The 18647-nt window shown below is 36.5% G+C and overlaps 1 protein-coding gene across 4 annotated transcripts in view; it reads left to right on the top strand.

The window, feature by feature from the left end:
- Positions 1-17934, top strand: part of ALCAM (activated leukocyte cell adhesion molecule) — a 117238-nt gene extending 99304 nt beyond the window's left edge. The window contains exons 9-16 of one of the 4 annotated variants that reach the window (XM_084537275.1): positions 3031-3143; positions 4018-4153; positions 4230-4363; positions 5586-5718; positions 6480-6518; positions 6846-6963; positions 13897-14013; positions 15613-17934. In XM_084537275.1, coding sequence (XP_084393401.1) covers positions 3031-3143; positions 4018-4153; positions 4230-4363; positions 5586-5718; positions 6480-6518; positions 6846-6963; positions 13897-13984 — 761 coding nt within the window. In that variant the 3' untranslated portion in view covers positions 13985-14013; positions 15613-17934. Of the gene's footprint in view, positions 1-3030; positions 3144-4017; positions 4154-4229; positions 4368-5585; positions 5719-6479; positions 6519-6845; positions 6964-8886; positions 14014-15612 lie in introns of those variants that run through there. The other 3 variants (XM_084537276.1, XM_084537273.1, XM_084537274.1) reach the window with 3 other exon arrangements.
- Positions 17935-18647: the final 713 nt, after the last annotated feature.

Genomic DNA, 18647 nt, shown 5'->3' with positions numbered 1-18647 from the left:
TAATTCCTGAATGCACAGACCTTTGTACCTGTGAGATAGCTCTGTCTTAAAGCTACTTCAGTGTCTTGCTTTATGCTGATCTACAGCATTTCTGCAGCATGCTTTGTTGTAAGGGGAACTCCAGCAAAAAAGTCATAAAATCCATATATGCTTTATAACATGCATATCCTTCTTTCAATTTCTTTTCAACTTTATGTTAATTTTTCAGCATAACCCTCTATTTCGGGAGCTTTCTGCTTCTAATGTACTTATAAATTTTTAATGTTAGATCTTTTTTTTTGTCTTCATGTTTGTTTTTTTTTCTTCTTTTTTTTTCTTCTTTGAAATAATACTTATTAATTCCTATTAAACCCTGTTTTCCTCCCTCTTTTGCTTTATTAGCTTACATTTTATCAGATGTGTGAATATTGCTGTCTTCACAGAAGACAGTGTTACACTGAAAAAGCGTTCATTCTGAGTCAGGGCTTTTCATTTCCTCACTTCTCATCTTGTCACTTTAGATTTTTGATTTTTGATTAAAAAAAGAAAAAACAGGCAATACAATAAATTTTCCTTATATTCATGAATCCATTTGTAGCTATTTGTTACGTTTCCACCACAGGCCTTGTTCCCATCATGGTTTTATTAAGCAGTGTAAGTACACACGAGTTCCTTTCAGTGTGTAGGTACGGAAAGCTCTCTGCTGGTATTCAAATACATCAGCACATTAAGTAGTCCTTAAATATTTTTGTAGCAAAATATTCTGGCTCAATACCAAGGTCTTTTTTTTTTTTTTTTTTTTTTTTTTTTTTTTTTTTTTTTTCCAAGAGGAATGTAAATTATGAGATTCACAGAAAGCTGAACATTGACATAAAAGCATCTGAGTTACCCATCATGTTTAGGGAAATACTATCTCCATAAAGCAAGCTTTACGCAGGTGGGAGGGAGAAAAGATAGAAATCAGATTGCTCTATGGATTGTTCCTAAAGGGAATCCTATGCTAAATAGTAAGTTAACTCTATGTTTGCCTCATAAAGAACCTTAAAAAATAGTGCTCTGGGCTATGCAGTTTGTCTTGCACACTAAATATTCCTGGACTTCTAGAATAACTCAGGCCCTTGTGGGAGAGGGATTCTAGTCTCAGAATCTTCTACCAGAAGTGGGGCAGTTGGGGCTCACAGGAGTGCTAACCCCGGAGGAAGACTGGTTTGAAAGATTGTGTTGGACTCTGTGTCAGTCTTGCCTAAGCCGATGGCCAAAAATTTAATGAGTTTCTGCTTTGTGTGATGTGTGTGATAGGAAACGCTGTGATAGGATGGTCTGTGATCTCTTGGATTTGAGGTGCTATCTTACTTCAAAGAATGAAAGGCTTTAGTAGATGTTGAAGGAGAGTCATCTTGAGGGGGGGATGGGGGAAATCTTAGCTTTTTCTTCAGCCACCCCTCTGCCTTGGTAGTACGTGCTTAAGAGGAACCAAGCAAGAAGAAACACATCTCATGCACAATATGACGAACTAGCTGAGTGTTGGATTTTTTTTTTTTCTTTTTTCCCTCCTCCTTTTATCCTTCTGAAAACAATGGTAAAATCTGGAGTATCTTGTTAGTTTTCTTGGGTTTGCTAGTTTGGGGAAGTAAGGGGACAAAGGACAAGACATCCCTGTAGGAATAAAGAAACAAAACACCATTTTTTCCCTTGGTAAGATCTTTGCTCCTCTCATGCACAGATGGAAGTACAGTTCTTGTGACCTCTCAGACTAGTCATTAGACTTGTAACACAGATAGTAACACACACTAATAGTACAGGATGGACCCTAGCCTCTCCCTGAAGTTCTGCTTTTAATTATAATGGTGTTCCCAGGGCAACCACTGAATGAAGCCAGTAGTTACGATCACTGTTTTGTTAAGGAAAACTCACTGTTTTCTCTTTCCCATTTCCTTTACCCACTGTGATGTTGCCTACGGCCTTTTTTTTTTAATTTATTTTTATTTTTTTAAACTCAGCTAAAAACCAAAAGGATGTTTTGAAGTCCTTTTCTAGCAAGTATAATAATCATGATGAAATCATGTATGCTTGCCACTTGAGCTACAGAGTGTGTGTGTGTGCATCTGTGATAGTTATTTGACCAGGCAACTTGGCTCACACTGTGAGAGGAGAAGCAAAATAGAGGTTTAGCTTGGCAAACTCTGCTTTTCTTTCAGTGTTGGATTTTCCTGAAAAAGCAATCACTAGCTTGCCAAATCCATATACTAAGAAAAATCTAGAGCAGTGTTTCCTGACCTTTCTATTACTGGGTCTCACCCTGCCTAGTGTCAAGCACAGCTATCACTGACTGTGCAATTTCCCTGAAGCCAGAACAGATTAGGAAAAGCTTGGACTCTGAGTTACACATAAATGGCTTTTTAAGTTACGAATGAAAACAAAGAAACCAAAGGACTTCATGTGTGGCCGCTCAACAATATAATTCAGACCCTTTGTCCCTTCAGTGAGTATTGTGTCTCATGCAAACTGTGTTGACCACCCTTGTCCTCTCCTTATGCTCAGGTAAAAATCAACCTGTTTTATCAGATTTCAGGGAGTTACCCTTTGAACTCATATCCTCCTCTTCACGTTTTTATAACTAACTGTTTAGATTTATCTGTCCCCACCTGCACGAATTCTCCCCTGAAAATATATTCCTACCTGGCCAAGACCACAATTCCCTCATAGTAGTCTGTGCTTCCCCTATCAAGAAACACATACTGCTATGCTCAGTACTCCATCTTCTTATACCTCCTCTGTCATACTTTCAGCAGTACAGGGTGAAAAAAAAAATATCCATTTGTTGATTAGTAATTTTTAATTTTCCTTTTAGCCAGCAAAAACATGGATGTTCTGCAATTTCAGAATAATTGTCTTTTCTCTTACTTCTGAGTTTGATTGAGATTTTATTGAACAAATTAAATCTTGAATATAATGAGTGCAATTAGTTGCATTTTTCTTACCTTGGTATGCCTTTGGTATGTTCCAGGCATTCCAATTTTACCATTTTGACAAATGTTCTTTCTATCCCAGACCTGGATTTGCAGCTTACTCCTAGTGGAGAAGTCACAAAACAGATTGGAGAGGCCCTGCCTGTGTCATGCACAATTTCTTCTAGTAGAAATGCAACTGTGCTTTGGATTAAGGTCAGTAATTTATCTAATTCACACTTCATCTGCGTATTCACCCCTTCATATTACTGCCACTACTTCAATGTTTTGAAAAGTCATTTTAATTTGGCTTTTTAAAGAATATGGTTAAAATGAGTTTTATATGTATTGCTAAAATAAGAGATACTGCCTCGAGTTGATGACTAAAAGTTAGCTACTGTAATTATTGTCTCAGTTTTCAAATGGAGAGAAGTAATGATCACTACAATACAAATGCAATTTTACTGAAATGGCCTTATACAAAACCCTTTGTAGAATCAGGTGCCATTAAGGAGAAGAGCCCCTTTGGAGGAGGAATTTGGATTTATTAATCATTTTTTCAAAGACATGGTTGGTGTAACAAACCTAGTAGGAGGGCAAGGCAGGTTGAGAGATTGGATGTTGGCATGTGTTTGTTTAGTGACTGGTTGAAAAAAGTAGCTCTTGGAGATGGCAGGTTTAAATTACACATACACCGATGGAAACTGAAAATGATGTCACCTAAGGTTGTTAAGTAGCATATGTTGAGCTCATAAGCCTTAGTCCTTAAGGAGAGTTGTCATTGTCTTGGCTTCTACCACTAGCGTTTTTGACCAGCCTACGGGTAAAACTCAAAACTAGCAGTGATCTCATCTACACCTTTGATTTGAAAGTGAAATTGTTCAAGAAGAAAAGTGGTTTATATAAACCCCCAGTAGTTTCCACTTTTCCTGCTATGATGTTGTAGTTAGTAATGGGAGACCGGTTGAAGAATAAGACTCTAATCTACCAAAGCATGTGAAAAAATCTGTTAATACTAGTCACTTTTGTAATTTAGACGTTAACGTATTCTGAATTGGAGTTCATAAAGATTAATTCTTCACTTTATCAGGACAATACCAGAATGCAAACGAGTCCATCATTTTCAAGTCTGCAATATCAAGATGCTGGAAACTATATCTGCGAAACTACTCTACAGGAGGTTGAAGGGTTAAAGAAAAGAAAGACACTTAAACTTATTGTGGAAGGTATGACAGCAAGATAGCTATGATTATTAATTGTTTTGTTCAAGCAAAGTGCTTAAGTGTAATATTTTTCTTCTAGGAAAACCTCAAATCAAAATGACGAAGAAAACCAACACAAATAAAATGTCTAAAACAATTGTCTGCCATGTGGAAGGTTTTCCCAAACCAGCAGTGCAATGGACAGTTACTGGCAGTGGAAGCATCATAAATAAAGCAAGTATCTTTATTACTACTTTATTCATTAAAAGATAGGGGGTATGACCTAAAGGTAAGAAAAAATTTCCAGGTAGTGAGATTGAAGAAACTCAGTCAATTTTAGGTATCTAAGAAAAGGAGGGTTAAATGGTATTGCATACTTTGTGGATGGTAGCTACGTGTATGATTTCTGACAATAAAGAACTAGTGAATATAGCAGGCAAAGGTACAAAAGTTGTTAGCTACAAGGTTAAGCTGGAAGAAGAAAGAAAAGGTTACAAATGAAACGTGAATTTTTAAGTCAGGGTATTTAGTCATCTTATCTGGATAATGTGGTGACTTTGCCATTGCACAAAGAATTTACAAATAATAATGGAACTATTGAATTTGTTAGAAAGCTGGTACTTGATGTAGGAGTTAACTGAGTGAAATGTTACAAGTACAAATCAGAAAATATGTGTACTGTAGTTCCTTATGGACTTTGCAGTTTTTATCCTAATTTTTATAGTTCTTTATAGGTTATGTATTATGTATAGTTTTCATTACTTCATTAGGCTTTGCTTTAGTCCTAGGGAATTACACATGACTGTGAAAGTTTGTCCATTTACTTGCAGCTTTAGGTTAGGAATTGTGTTGTCTATAAAATTAATTGAAAATATATTTTTTCTGGACACTATTAAAGTAAGAATGATGTTCAGTAACTTTAAGGAACAATTTCATATCCTCATTACAGCACAGATACCACTAAATATAAATAGCTTGGCAAAATGATTCTTAGAGTGGAAACAACTCAAGACTTGGAAGTTGGAAAGTAGAAATCTTACTGTGTTTATTCCCCTTATAAAGGTGTGAATGAGAAGGAGCAAGGTGGAAAGAAATCAGAAGTCTGGTTTGGAGTTTTTCCTTAAACAATTTTGTCACTTGATATTTTTTTTAAGTAGTTGAAAGAAACTAAAGCAAATACAGAATGTGGCCAATTTTATCAAAAATGCATCTTTATCAGTGGTCTTACAGTACATGCTATACAAAATGTAGATACAACTGACTATCTCAAGCAAAGTGTGCTCTTGCAAATAGTCATGTTACCATGTAATAAAATCATGAATTATTTTTATTGGTGTTATTTGGAAAATTGAAATATTAGTTGGTCGTTATTTCATTCTAAACATTTTCATTGTGTAATACAGGTAATGCATTATTTTTTTCAAGGATACTAATCTTCATTTTTTTACCTTTTCAGACAGAGGAGACCAAATATGTTAATGGAAAATTTTCCAGTAAAATTGTAATTGCTCCTGAGGAAAACGTGACTTTAACTTGCACTGCAGAAAATCAGCTAGAAAGAACCGTGACCTCTTTGAACGTCTCTGCTAGTGAGTACCTTCTAAAGATCATTTCCTTAAAATTGTAGTTTTACATAAAATACCTGCACTTCACACTCAAATGAAGAGTAATGCATAGTAATGTTGGTACTAAGATAGATATTCAGCCTTTTAAAAGGCAAGCAATTGCACATACAGCCTGGTTTTGTAGTACATCGAATTTATTGGTAGTTTTCTGGATGAAGTCACTTAGCCAAGAAAGTCATGAAGGCTAGCTATATCATGTATGCACGTATTTTATATTATTACAAAACAGTATTATAAAAATGTTACAAAATAATATTATTAACACTATTATTAACAGTACAAAATAATATTATTAACAGTAGTACGAAACAATATACATTTTGTATGCATAAAATGTCATTTATAAAAGACAAAAGTCTTTATTACTACATAATCATCTTTTAGTCCCCAAATTCTAGTTTATCATTACTGGGATGACTTGATTCTGAATGTCAGTTTTCAGTGATGAAATGGGGCAAGAAACTACTATTTGTGAAAAAGAAACATTTAGTTAGAAATATGTAGTCAGAAATATTTCTGTGATTAATATTACATTTTTTGAGTAAGATTCTTTAACTGGATACATTATAGTTACAAAACAATGACTTTTGCTCAGAGATTAATTATCTCATTGGGCAAATACTGCATTAAGTTTCAGTGTTTCTGTCATTGCTGTAAATAGACAATTAAAGGTAAATTTCAGGTATAACGCATTTTATCATTAATTTTAACATTTCTCATTTCAGTAAGTATCCCAGAATACGATGAGCCAGAGGATAGAAATGGTATGTATGGCTTTCCATTTCCATAACTCTTGCTATTTATTTTCTCAGTTTAAGACCTACGTAGTCTCACTGAACAATTTCCATAGCCCCTTGGACTTGAAGTAGCTTAGTGCCATGATTGACTAAGAACATGACTTTCTTGAAGTTCTAAGTGATTTTTTTTAACCTTATTTTTAAGAACAACGCTTACTTTTTCTTTTTTTTTTTTTTTTTTTTCATTTTGACATTCTAACTCCTTTTCTTGTTTTCCGATGGCAATACTTTAGAAATGGTGTAACACTTTTCTTTATCGTAGGTCACCTCATTAACTTTTCTTCTTTGCTTCAGATGACAATAGTGAAAAGGTTAATGACCAGGCAAAGCTAATAGTGGGCATTGTAGTTGGTCTTCTGCTGGTTGCCCTGGTTGCTGGCGTTGTCTACTGGCTCTATGTGAAGAAATCAAAGTAAGAATTTATGAAAATTTTTATATTACATTTAAAAAAAATAATCAGAAATGTATATTTACCTGTTTTCCTTTTGGCAGCATTCCAGTAGTCTGAACAGGGACAAGTTGTTAGTAGGTGCATTTAACAGAGAAAGAAAACTCGATGCCAACTCTTGTTGGCATGCCCAAATGTTTAACAGGACATGTCTCTTGGAGGTGGAACTCCATGACTTTCCTACATAGTCATCTGTAATGAGGCTCTGTTTCCTGACAGCCAAGCCTGAGCTGATTCTTGTATTTAAATATAGTACCTGTTACTTAATTGTGGGATGTTACCTGTGTGTGGCTTTACCAGTACTCACTTAAGGGTGGGGTAACTGTTCTGCTTTTTAGAAAGTAGAGTAAGTCTGAATTATCTCAGGGAGGAAAAAGATCTGTATTCATTTGTTCACATATGCTTTGAGATGTATGAAGTAAGATTGATAAAGATTTGTTGCTGAAAAACTAGAAGCCCTCATCAAAATCAGTATGTATGTTTTAGCCATCCTAAGCAAATACAGGATTTGTGAGTGAGGCCTGCTTGGCTTTCAAGTTTCTTTATTATCTCACAGGCTCACTTTGAGATCATCCAGTTTATTTTCTAAAAAGTAACCATGTTTCTCCATCTTTCTAAAGATGGCCATGACTGTATGCCATTTGGCCTTATCACCATATATTTGTCTCTAGGGAGAACAGGATTGCTGTCTTAAGAGTTCCTTACAACTACTTTTTGACAAGGGAGATTAAAGAAGTTATGCATAATAAGTAAAAATCAGCATGGGTATACAATTTTATAATTCTTTTTATGACCTTTCATTAAAATTAGCTCAAACGAGTTCTAGAATATACCAGAGGAATTTTACTATGAACAATTATGTTTCATTGATATGAAAGTACAACAAGGAAATGTCCATCTGCTTGTATTAGAAAATGCTACTTTTTGAGGTATTTCATAAGGATTTTACTCCAGACATAGCTGAGTGGGTTTTGGAAGTTCTGCAAATAGAGAAATGCTGTAAATAACCCAAGCACAGAACCACATTTGGATATTTAAGGGAGGACAGGGTGGAGAGCTATTTTTTGCAAAGCTTAGGCTTCTGGTTAGATATTAAAAAGTAGTAACAACATTGTGGTGCTCCTCCCACACTTTGCTAGTCTTCAATAGTGTCCAGAATAATTTTCTTTCATCTCTGTTTGCATGTGAGAATGTACAGTCATAAAACTGTACATTGATTGGGGTCTTTTATTTTTTTCTTTTTGCCCTGCAACAAGTGGTTTGGGCACAAGGAGGGCAGAGAATTACAGTTACATCATTAGGTAGTGTGGGGAAAGCTAACGAGAAACTTAGGCTATAGGATGTCCTTTGGTAAAATAGGCTTATGATTTAAGATAGCTTTTTCATCTTCAAAGATAGAATATGTTATATTCTAAACAGACAACACTTTTCATTGTGCTCAATTTCTCTTCTATAAGCTTTGAGTAAATATTAGAGCTGGCATTATTTAAAAAGTTAACTGGAAACAAACTAAAAAAATGCTTTATAGTTAAATAATGGTCTTCATATTTGATACAATGTTACCAGCCTCTGAAACTGTTAATAACTGATGCACTGTCACTGACAATCTCATGTTCTTAGCATATATTTAAGTTGATCTGTTATTATTCTCCCTAACCTCTGAATGCCATGCTTGTAAGAGCAAGCAGAGTGTCAGTATCTACTCTGACAACGTTTTCGGCACAAATTGTAGTCTAGAAATAGGAGTGGCACTTGCAAAGAGCACCTAACAACTTCAGACACAACCTGTGCCTAATCACAACCCTCCATCTCCATACAGGCCAACAGTTAGTAGTTATTTTTTAACCCACCCTTGAACAGTAACTCACCTGATCTCTATCCCCAAAGTGACGCCAAAGGAAAGTCTGAGAAGGCAGCAGCACAGAACTTTCCAAGTCTGCCGAGGCAAGAAAAACATTACTTTTTTCATTATTGGTGTTGTGGTTTGTATAATCTTCTATTGTCTTGTCATCTACACGAAGTAGGAATTATACTTGTAGCCTTGGAATATATTCACAATAAATCACTTCTATAGTTATTCACTGCCTCAGCTCCACTTGATGCAAAAGCTGATTATTGCCAAATATTCTTTTCACTATGAATATTATCCCATAAATCAGGCACTCATCTATATTCCATATCCTACAACCAGCCTCCTCTCGCACTAAGAGTTAAGGCTACTGATCCCCGCATGCTATGTTTCTCCTTCATCTGAGCAGAAGGCCAAACACTTGTTTTCTATAGCTGTCTCCTTTTTCCAAAAGGGTATTTTAAACTAATTTGCACTGAACAGAGTATAATTAAACACTTTAGAATCTTACTAAAATTTGAATGATTTTAGGACAACCATCTTCAGTAAATCCTTCTTATACAAAATTTTCATCTTTCCACATACAGCTGAGAGTACTATACAAATAAAAAGTATAGAAAGAAAATATAGCACGCAAAGCCCTGTATTCCTGTTCTCTAGGCGTGGAAGTGTTACATGTAGATTGAATATTTTTCCCATTTTTGTTCCTTGGGCTTGGAGATGCACAGATCTCCACTCACGTGAGGCTAGACCAAGGTTTAAGTAGTTTAAAATGGGCACGCTTAGAACACAACAAACTATTAAAATTCTTATTAGAACACAATAATCAGTGTTACTGATACTTTATAGGAAATTAGCACATGAAACCAAACCTGGCAGGCCAAATATATAGGAAACTTGCTTATGTTTTCAGTGAGACTAGCATTTGCATTATTTTTCATGAAATTTGCCTTCCACAGAACAGATCAAGTTACAAATATCTCTGGAAGTGTCAGTTAATGTCACAAAACTTCTGTAAATTCATAAATAGAATTCAAAAAGTGTTCACTCATTGCTTGATCACTGCAATGGTTTTCTAATTTGTCTTCTTTTTTCCTACTGATAGATATTTGAATGTAATTGTAGGAATTAGAAGGCAAGGTTGGGGTAAATGGAAAGAGATAGCAAATATTTCCATGTTTGGTTGTATAATACCCTCAGCTCCTGGAAAATCTCTTGCAGCTTTGCAGTTTAGTGTCTGAACATGCCTTTCAGAAGTATTGCAAACATTAATGAAATTCACAGCTCTTGCTTCAACACCCAGAACTACATCTATGTGTATTCTCTTACCTGTCATTATCACACGTTGATAACAGGACAAAAGGCGCTGCAGATTTTCTTCTGAAATGGAACTGAGGGTGAGGCCTAGACTTGTGAGATAAGAAGAAATGAGGAATTAAATCCCAAGGATAATTTTCGTGTAATCTATATGCAGCATATATTTACTCTAAAGCAGGCAAATCAAGGGAGATGGAAAAAAAGTCTTTATGTTAAAAATAATGTTATCAGCAGTATCTAAACAAAATACATGAAAAAATGGCCCCTTAACACACACATAAAAGAAAACTAAAAACCTCACTTTGGTACTACTTAGAGAGATTTTGATTAGGATTCCCTGAGGATAATTATTTTCCTGAAGAGCAAGCATAGATAAATGTAAAACATGAGTCATAATTTTAACAAGAACTTGGAATGATCTGTTTTACAAATGAATTTAAAAGAAAAAGAAAAAAAAGCCACCACCAAAAAAAAAAAAAACAACAACAAAAACACGCTGAGAGATGTAAGCAAGCTCATATTCATACAACCAGCTTCTCACTCTTCAGAACAGTATGGCCAGAGTATACTAAGGTGGGGGCTTTGTAGATCTGCGTATCATGTTGTGCATGAGCTCACCTGGGCAGAGTAGGCTGTCTTGTCCTTTTCGGCAAATCCTCTGCAATATTCAAGTCCACTCAGACTGAGTTGCCCAGCTGCTCAGATACCATCAGGAAGTCTCTCGTCTCTCTCGAGTTGCAAGTGGAGCAAGCTGACAGTAGTCAATGCACTAAAAAAGTAAGGAACAACAGTTGCTGAATATTAAACTGGCAAAGGACCATTTGGCCTGTGTCTCCAGTCACCTCAGGAAGTGACAGAGACTGTGTTTTGAGCCCTCTCTCTTTTACAAGCCCAGGCCACATCTGTCGAACCCTGAGGATTGGTGCCATGCCAGGGTCACCTGTTCCTCTGCTGTTGGCACCACACTGCCAATGGATCGCCTGGCTGCCACTCAGTCCAATTTTCTCTTCTGGCTCTTAATAGCACTATTTACACAGCACTAAAAAAAGGCAAAAAAAAAAAAAAAAATGTTTTGTGCTGAGGTGGTGAATCTGCCTACATAACAGTATTTGTGGAACAAAATGAAAAAGTCAGCAAGATCACCGAGCTACTAGAATTAAACTTTGTATTTCAGTCTCAAGCACTCAGAATCTAAATCCATCTGGTTTTCAGACAGGAAAAACTGCTGCTGCTCTCATTTTAAACAAGCAGTATATACCATACTCTGTAATACAGAGTTCGGGGTGACCTACCTCTTCCAAAGTGAGAGAGCTGCCTTTCAGCTCTCTATTCTCACCCATTTTGGCTTTAGGAAAATAGAGATGACATTTAGTGAGGGGAACACCACAGCTTCACTGAATGCAGAACTAAAATAGAACACCTGAAAAATAAAACTTGATAGCAGTGCAGGATCTCCCAGTTTTAGTCATTGAACCATTTTAGCGTGATCAAAAAACAGTAATGCCAGTTAGTTACAGTTCCCTCTGTCATTAAGTGTCAGGTCATTTGAGATCCAGTATACTTTGGGCACTCTAAAACTCCTGATAAGAAGCCAAAAAAAGGATCATGCTGAGCCATGCCAATAGTCCATCTAGCCCATTACTTGCCTCCCAGAGCAGACATACGCAGTTACATAAAGTGGTGAGAGAACAGGGCAGACAAGCATGATGCTACTTTCTCACGTCAGCTCAGGTAATTGCCCAGGTCCAGATTCTTTCAGCTTTTCAACTCCTTGCCTGCTGTCTCCTCTCCAATTTTGTAAGACTTCTGTATGGAAAAGGCCATGCCAAGCCAGATTCTGTGCTCTACCTGAAACCAAAATATTGTTTACATTTTAATTTAAAAAGTTAAAAAAATATTTTTTTTCAGTTAAGGGTTTTATGTGTTTGCTCGGGTGTTTTGTTTTTTTTTTTACTAGGATTAAAGAGATTTGTGAAAGGTTATTAAGAACACAGGAGAAGATTAATCTCTACCAAAGCATTGAATTTTCTTCCTCATTGCATCTCAAATCCTTCCCTTCCGTGCACGTAATGCCTTTCAGGTTTTGAGACACCAGGCGAAGGTAGAAAGTTTACAGTACAATAGAAATTTGCCACTACAGAACAAGCTACTTTGGGTTATAAACTCAGCATTTTTTAAATTAGATTTGCCTGTGACAAGCAGTAGTTTGGATCTGTGCATTAAGTGGTTTTTACAGCAAAACGGGTTCTGCATAGACACCTACCTTCCTGTCAGCCACACAAACATGACAGAGGCAGTCTAATAACAACAGTAAGAGGTAAACACAACTTGGAAACATTAAAACTTCGAACCACTTAAGAAGTAACCTACTCCAAAATCTTTTCAGTTTTGGAGTGGTGCCATTCTGTGCAACCTGTGGCATGTGAGGCCCGCAGCTGGGTGCCCCGCTAGTGCTCCCCATCACACATCCCCTGGGCAGGGGAGCAGCATCCAGCAGACTCCTGGTGGTGCTGAGGGGCGGGGTATTTGCACCCCTTAGAAGCTCTTCCTAGATAAGGCCTCAGTGGCACTCTCTGAACAGTCCCTTTCAAGGCTCCTTCAGCTCAGGGCACGCGCATTGCTCAGCCCCAGCTAGCAGCCTTTGCTCAGATGGAGGACGTGCACAGAAACACCCCGCTAGCAGAAACTGAAATCAGCAGTTTTGTGAGGTACATACCTGCATGGTGTCGGCGTGACATGTCACACTATCTCACTAACCTGTGTCTTCATTGTATTTCGCAAGTCAGTGTCACTACGGATCTTTACCCTGAAGCAAGGGTGAGCATATGCATGAATCTGTCACAACAGATGTTACTTTTCTGTAGGGGAAACAAATTATCCATAGAGAAAATGCCTATACCATAATCTGCTTTGACACAAGGGATTTATTTTGTCCCACTCAAACACATTTGCCCATTTACATTTTAAAAATTGTGGCCTTCAAAATGTTATCACAGCACTGCAGGAATCTTTCACCTTGGCAGACAGTGAGGCTTCTCACACACTATATGAATGGCTTAGTGGTTTTATTGTGCTAAGCCAGAGTAAGCACTTAACTCATTAATTCATCTCCACTACTTGTATTAAAGACAACCTGCTATTTTAAATGAGGCATACCTCTTTTCTCCCCTTAAACATTTGCACAGTCTCTTCTTTACCCAAACCTTGTCAGTCATAGCTAGCACAGATCTGGAAGACAGAACATTTTTTTTCAGTGCTGCCTGAATTTTTATTAATTTCTTCCCAGTTAAAGAGCTGCTGTTTGGCACAGGCTCTGAAAGGCAATTACTATGAGTACACAAAAGATTGCTATGTTGATCAAGATACCTTAGCCACACTTGTAACATTTGGAGTACGCCTTAAAGCAAACTCTTGTTTATTGAAACAAGCTACACAATTAATTTGTCAAGATACACGGATCTGCACAACTGGTTTAACCTTAGTAAATGTTTGCTAGCTCAGAATAATTCTGAATTTCTGAAGAAGTAAAGCATACATACACGGGCCTGCTGCAGGACGCCAGTGGGGAAACTGGTGCTATCAGTCTATTTACAAACATATGCGAGCCATTGCTCTGCTCCGAAAAGAACTGTAAGAACTTTCTGTTTCACCAAGAGGGGAAGAGCAGCATCGTTAATGTATGGAACAAAGCACTGCAGACATACAAAAACAAACTTGTTTTTTCATTTTAGGACAGCATCAAAACATGTAGACAAAGATCTTGGAAATATAGAAGAAAACAAAAAACTAGAAGAAAACAATCATAAATCTGAGACTTAAGAGACAAAATGCGTCAGTCATCATTCCAGGTAGGCTTTTCATATTGCTACGTATAACAGCTGTTTGGCCACCACTTCTCTCTAGCAATCTGTGGTTAGCAATCACAGTGGTAGCTTGGGGGCTGTCGCTTACCTTTCAGAGGCTGGGAAGTAGAGTGGTTGTTGACTGTGGTAGTCTTGGGACAGACTCAAGCCCCTGGCCAGTTACGAATTCATACCTGCATAAACACATTAAAAAAGCATAATAAGTCAGCACTTGGTTTTATTTTAATTTATGCACTTGGGGAAATGAAAATACAAGTTTATATAAATATAGCACTGTGGTATATACGTATACATACCTGTGTGTGTGTTAAGAGGATGCTTAGGTACTATTTAGAAGATTTTGAGTTACAACTTCCAATGTTCACAGGAGCCTTCTTGCCCTGCTGGAAGCAGTAGTTTTTGGTAGACTTTATTCATCATTGCTGCAAGAGGCCTGAATCTTTTCTAAGAATAAAATTATTATTTTATTCAAGTTCTCACATCCTGATATGGTTATCGATATGGTCTTGGAAAGAGACGCTGTATATTAAGCTAGTAACAACGCAACAGGTAAAAAAGTTTCCCCAACTGGGATCTATATAAAATAAACGGTATAAAAAACGGGTAGACACAGAGTTCTGCCAGAAGTTTCTGGGGCACTACAGAGCACCAACAGCACCACCCAGTGTTCACATTCATATACACCACTGCCGCATATATGCATGCCACAGCCGCATCTCTGCTTAGGATTCGAAGTAGGGGGGTTAGTCCATTTTTTGAGCACCTGGAGTCACTGGTGGTAGCACAAGAGTGCGGAAAGCAGCTAACCGTATTGAGCTTTCTTCAATTAATCATCAACTGCTCTTAAAAATGGGACTAATAAAGATTCAGTGGTGCTGCCTTGGGAGTTCCTCAACAGGAAAGCCATAGAGGGTCCTGATTTCCAGTGGCTGTAAGTATATAGCATTGGATACCTTCTCTGGCTACCAGGGTTTTAAAGTATATAGCAGAGTTATCGTGTTTCTCATTTGTATAAAAAATACAGTTTGGATTATGAATAATTTCAGTATGATATCTGAAATTTTAAAATACAAGGCAATATTTTTACACCAAATATGCAGAGCTCAGGGGGTAGAATGACATAGTATGTAATGATGCAGCATTCCTTTGCTAGGGAGATCACTGTTTTACTAGTATGGAAGAGCAAATTCAGAATACCCAAACTAAACCTATTTGCGATATTGAGGGGATTAGATGGAGACAAAATTACAAAGGGTATTTATTGACCATAGCAGTTCAAATAGCATCATGGACCTACAGTGCAATCTTTTATTACAATTTTTTGTTTCTTCTTATCAGTAGTTCTATATAAATGTAGAGCTTATCCAGAAATACTTTACTTTACAGATAAACTTACCTGATTTACCAGGAACAGCGTTGCAACAAGCTGTTCTTACAATGTACAAAATTATTGTCATCATTGAATTGCAGAACAAAATACTGCTAATGTAACTTTTTATTTAGAGGTTAGATACTGAGCAGTTATGTTGGTTAACATATTTAAGACTAAAACTGTTTAACTAGCTTTATCTTTCTTATTTTCAGAGAATACATATAGACCAATTGAAGCATGAACGTGGATTGTATTTAAGCATATACAAAGAAGTGACAGCTATTCATGGTTCAAGTATTAAACAGATCATACTACCAAGTTTTCGGAGGATTCTAGACACAATTATCTCAAGCTAAAAAAAAACAAAACAAAACAAAACAAAAACAAAACAACTAATTTTGGCAACAGCCATGATAATAATAGGTCACCATATTGTGTTCTGTTTGAAATATTTTTTTGTAAATGTCTGCACTGAAGATTTCTTTTTGTTTGCCTTTATGTAAATTTTTTACGTAGCTATTTTTATACACTGTAAGGCTTTGTTCTGGGAGTTGCTGTTATTCTGATGTATAGTGTAATGGTTTTATTTCAATTGTTTTTATGACACCCTTTGGGCAGGTACATGTCTAATTCTGATTGTTATCAGTGAAGCCTCTGCTTTGTAGCAAGTACCTAAAGTGTAAGATTGTCTTAAAGGAAAATACCAATCTCCTTTTTCATTCTTAGAAATCACAGTAAAGAAGAAGGGTGACAGCTGTGACAAAAATAAACTAAACTGCTAATAAAAGTGAAAATTAAAGAAAGCCAAACAAAGGTAAACAGCCAGAAAGGGAATTGAATTTATATGGAAGAGGCTGGGTATTGAACAAGGAACACAATGAAAAATTCTTAGCCTATGTGCAGATGGTGGTTAGTAATTCTTTTCTTCTAGAGTAAGACGTGCATTTTATTGATACATTACCTGTTGTCTTTCATGTTAGAATTAGGATAAGGAACTGGAATTCTGGATTGATTTTGATTCCTTTACGTTATCCGCTGCCTTAAAGTACTGTACCTTTTATTCATTTCAAAAAGATATCAGTCAGAATTGGAGACTTTTTAAAAAAAAATAGAAAAAAAAAAGTGGTCATATCAAAGCTGCATTTTTTTTCCACAAAAATAGAATATATATATTTTTTGTGTGTTTTTGTTAACTATGCTACAGATATTGAATGCACCTTGAGATAATTTTAGTGTTTTTAACTGGTACTTAATTTATCAAACAGTACATATAATTGTAACAATGAAATGTCTATGTATCTTTAGTTACATTCAAGTTTGTAACTTTATAAACATGTTTTATGCTTGAGGAAATTTTTAGAATGGTACTGATAAGTAAATGTTTTGGCGTAAATGGCCAATGGAAAATTTTACTGAAGGGGGCAAGGTTTCACCTTTTTGGAAGGTTAGTTTCTGGAAGAAAGTAATAGGCAGCTTTGATGAAGAGGAACTGTAGAGCAAGCAGAACATCAGGTTTCCATTTACAAATATCCAGGGAAAAGTATGTTTTTATAGACTGGTAGACAAAAAAATAATTAACAAAAGAAAGAGATGGACGTTAGGAAATGTATTTTGCCACTTTTGCATTATTTAGGGGGAAGAAAACACTGTTACTTGTAAATTTGTAAAATGTTACATGTCTGGGCAGTAGTGACTGATGTCTTAATAAAAGCTTCCTGTAGTGCATTGGCATGGATTAAATACATAAGATGTCCTATAAACTCTATGCTGTATAAAATAATAGAGGGAAATCCTGTTATATGACTCTAAACTCTGATTTGTTACTGTTTTATTTGGCAAAAAGAAAAAATTATAATCTTGGTCAATATTTAAACCAAAGTAAAATGGGGTAAAAAACCAAAGTAATTTGTTTTGCATGGCTAAGCCATTATGTTATCTCTGTAAATATTGTGATTTTTTTTTTTTTAGAATTTTGTTAAAAAAATTCTAAAATTTTTAAACACCTGTTTTTCCAAAATAAAACGTGAACACACAAAAAAGTTACTTTATATACAAATATATCTTTTTCTTTTGGTGCGAGAACACTGCCAAGTGATACACATTTTTTAAAAAAGATGCAGTGGGCATGACTCTAAACAGGAAAAGCTGTAACAGAACGTGGTGAAGGAGTATGCAAAAATCAACTCTTTGTTTATAACACTACAAATCGTTCTTAAATACAGAGAAGAAACCTCCAAAGATCATCAGGGAAAGCATAGGGAAGGGTTGAAAATGTTCATACCACTGTCTTGGGAACATGGGGGAAGAAGAGAAGAAAAAGTCGTTCGACTTCCACAGCTATGAGAAAGGAATTAAAACACCTTCTCATCTTTTGGGATTCTGCTAGATCTCCTACGCACTTTAAATCGTCAGTCCTGGGAGCCAGGTTTTCACTGCTCCACGTTCACTATAGGCACGTTTCAAGAACCAAGAGTGCAAAAAAATTAATGTTTCTATCCATGCCTAAACAACAATAAAACCGAAGTATGTCTTCACCTGCTTGTCTGACATCTCAGTTTCAAAGTCCATGTATGAATGCGAGGGATGGCACTTACCCAGAGCTCACACTGTCGTTGACCCGAACACAGCAAGTTTCTGCCTACAGAATCTGGCTTCAGGAAGTCCCAGGAGGTCCGGGGGGTTCTGTGGGGGTATTTGGGCCTTCTCATGCATCCAGAGAGCACAAGCACTCACTTAGAGACAAGGTTGACTATGCCATGATGCCTTGTGGGCATGCAAAACCTTCCAAGAGGTCATCATGCATCTCCACTGGTGGCCTGATTAAAAAGAAAACAAAACAAAACAAAAACACACACACATAAAAACAAAACACCCTCTAGCAAGGAATCGTAGGCATTCTGTTTGAAATTTTGTTTGCCACGTTGGTGTTCACCTTCAGTTTATTACACATGGGAAGGAAAAAAAATACATCCCTCCTCAGCAATGCTTTAAAAGCATGACAACTGAAGAAAGGCAAGCTTCTTGTTTTAAGGTTGGGAAATTAAGACATGTCATGGTGTCAGTTCACAGCTGTGCAGGAAACTGCCACTGAGCTTGAAACAGGGTTGTCTGCATGGTGCAAAGGCAGAATCATGCAGGAGTATCCCACAGGCTCTGCAAGACATCCATTTTTTAAGTCCTCAGATGCAATAATCTCAAATCTATAGCTCACTGTAATAGATAGGAGCCACAATTACAATGCTACCAC

This window comes from Aythya ferina (genome assembly GCF_964211825.1).
Source record: "Aythya ferina genome assembly, chromosome: 1".
NCBI classification, from domain to species: domain Eukaryota; kingdom Metazoa; phylum Chordata; class Aves; order Anseriformes; family Anatidae; genus Aythya; species Aythya ferina.
Note: the sequence above shows the minus strand (reverse complement) of the source record. Positions and strands in the feature narration are given on the sequence as shown.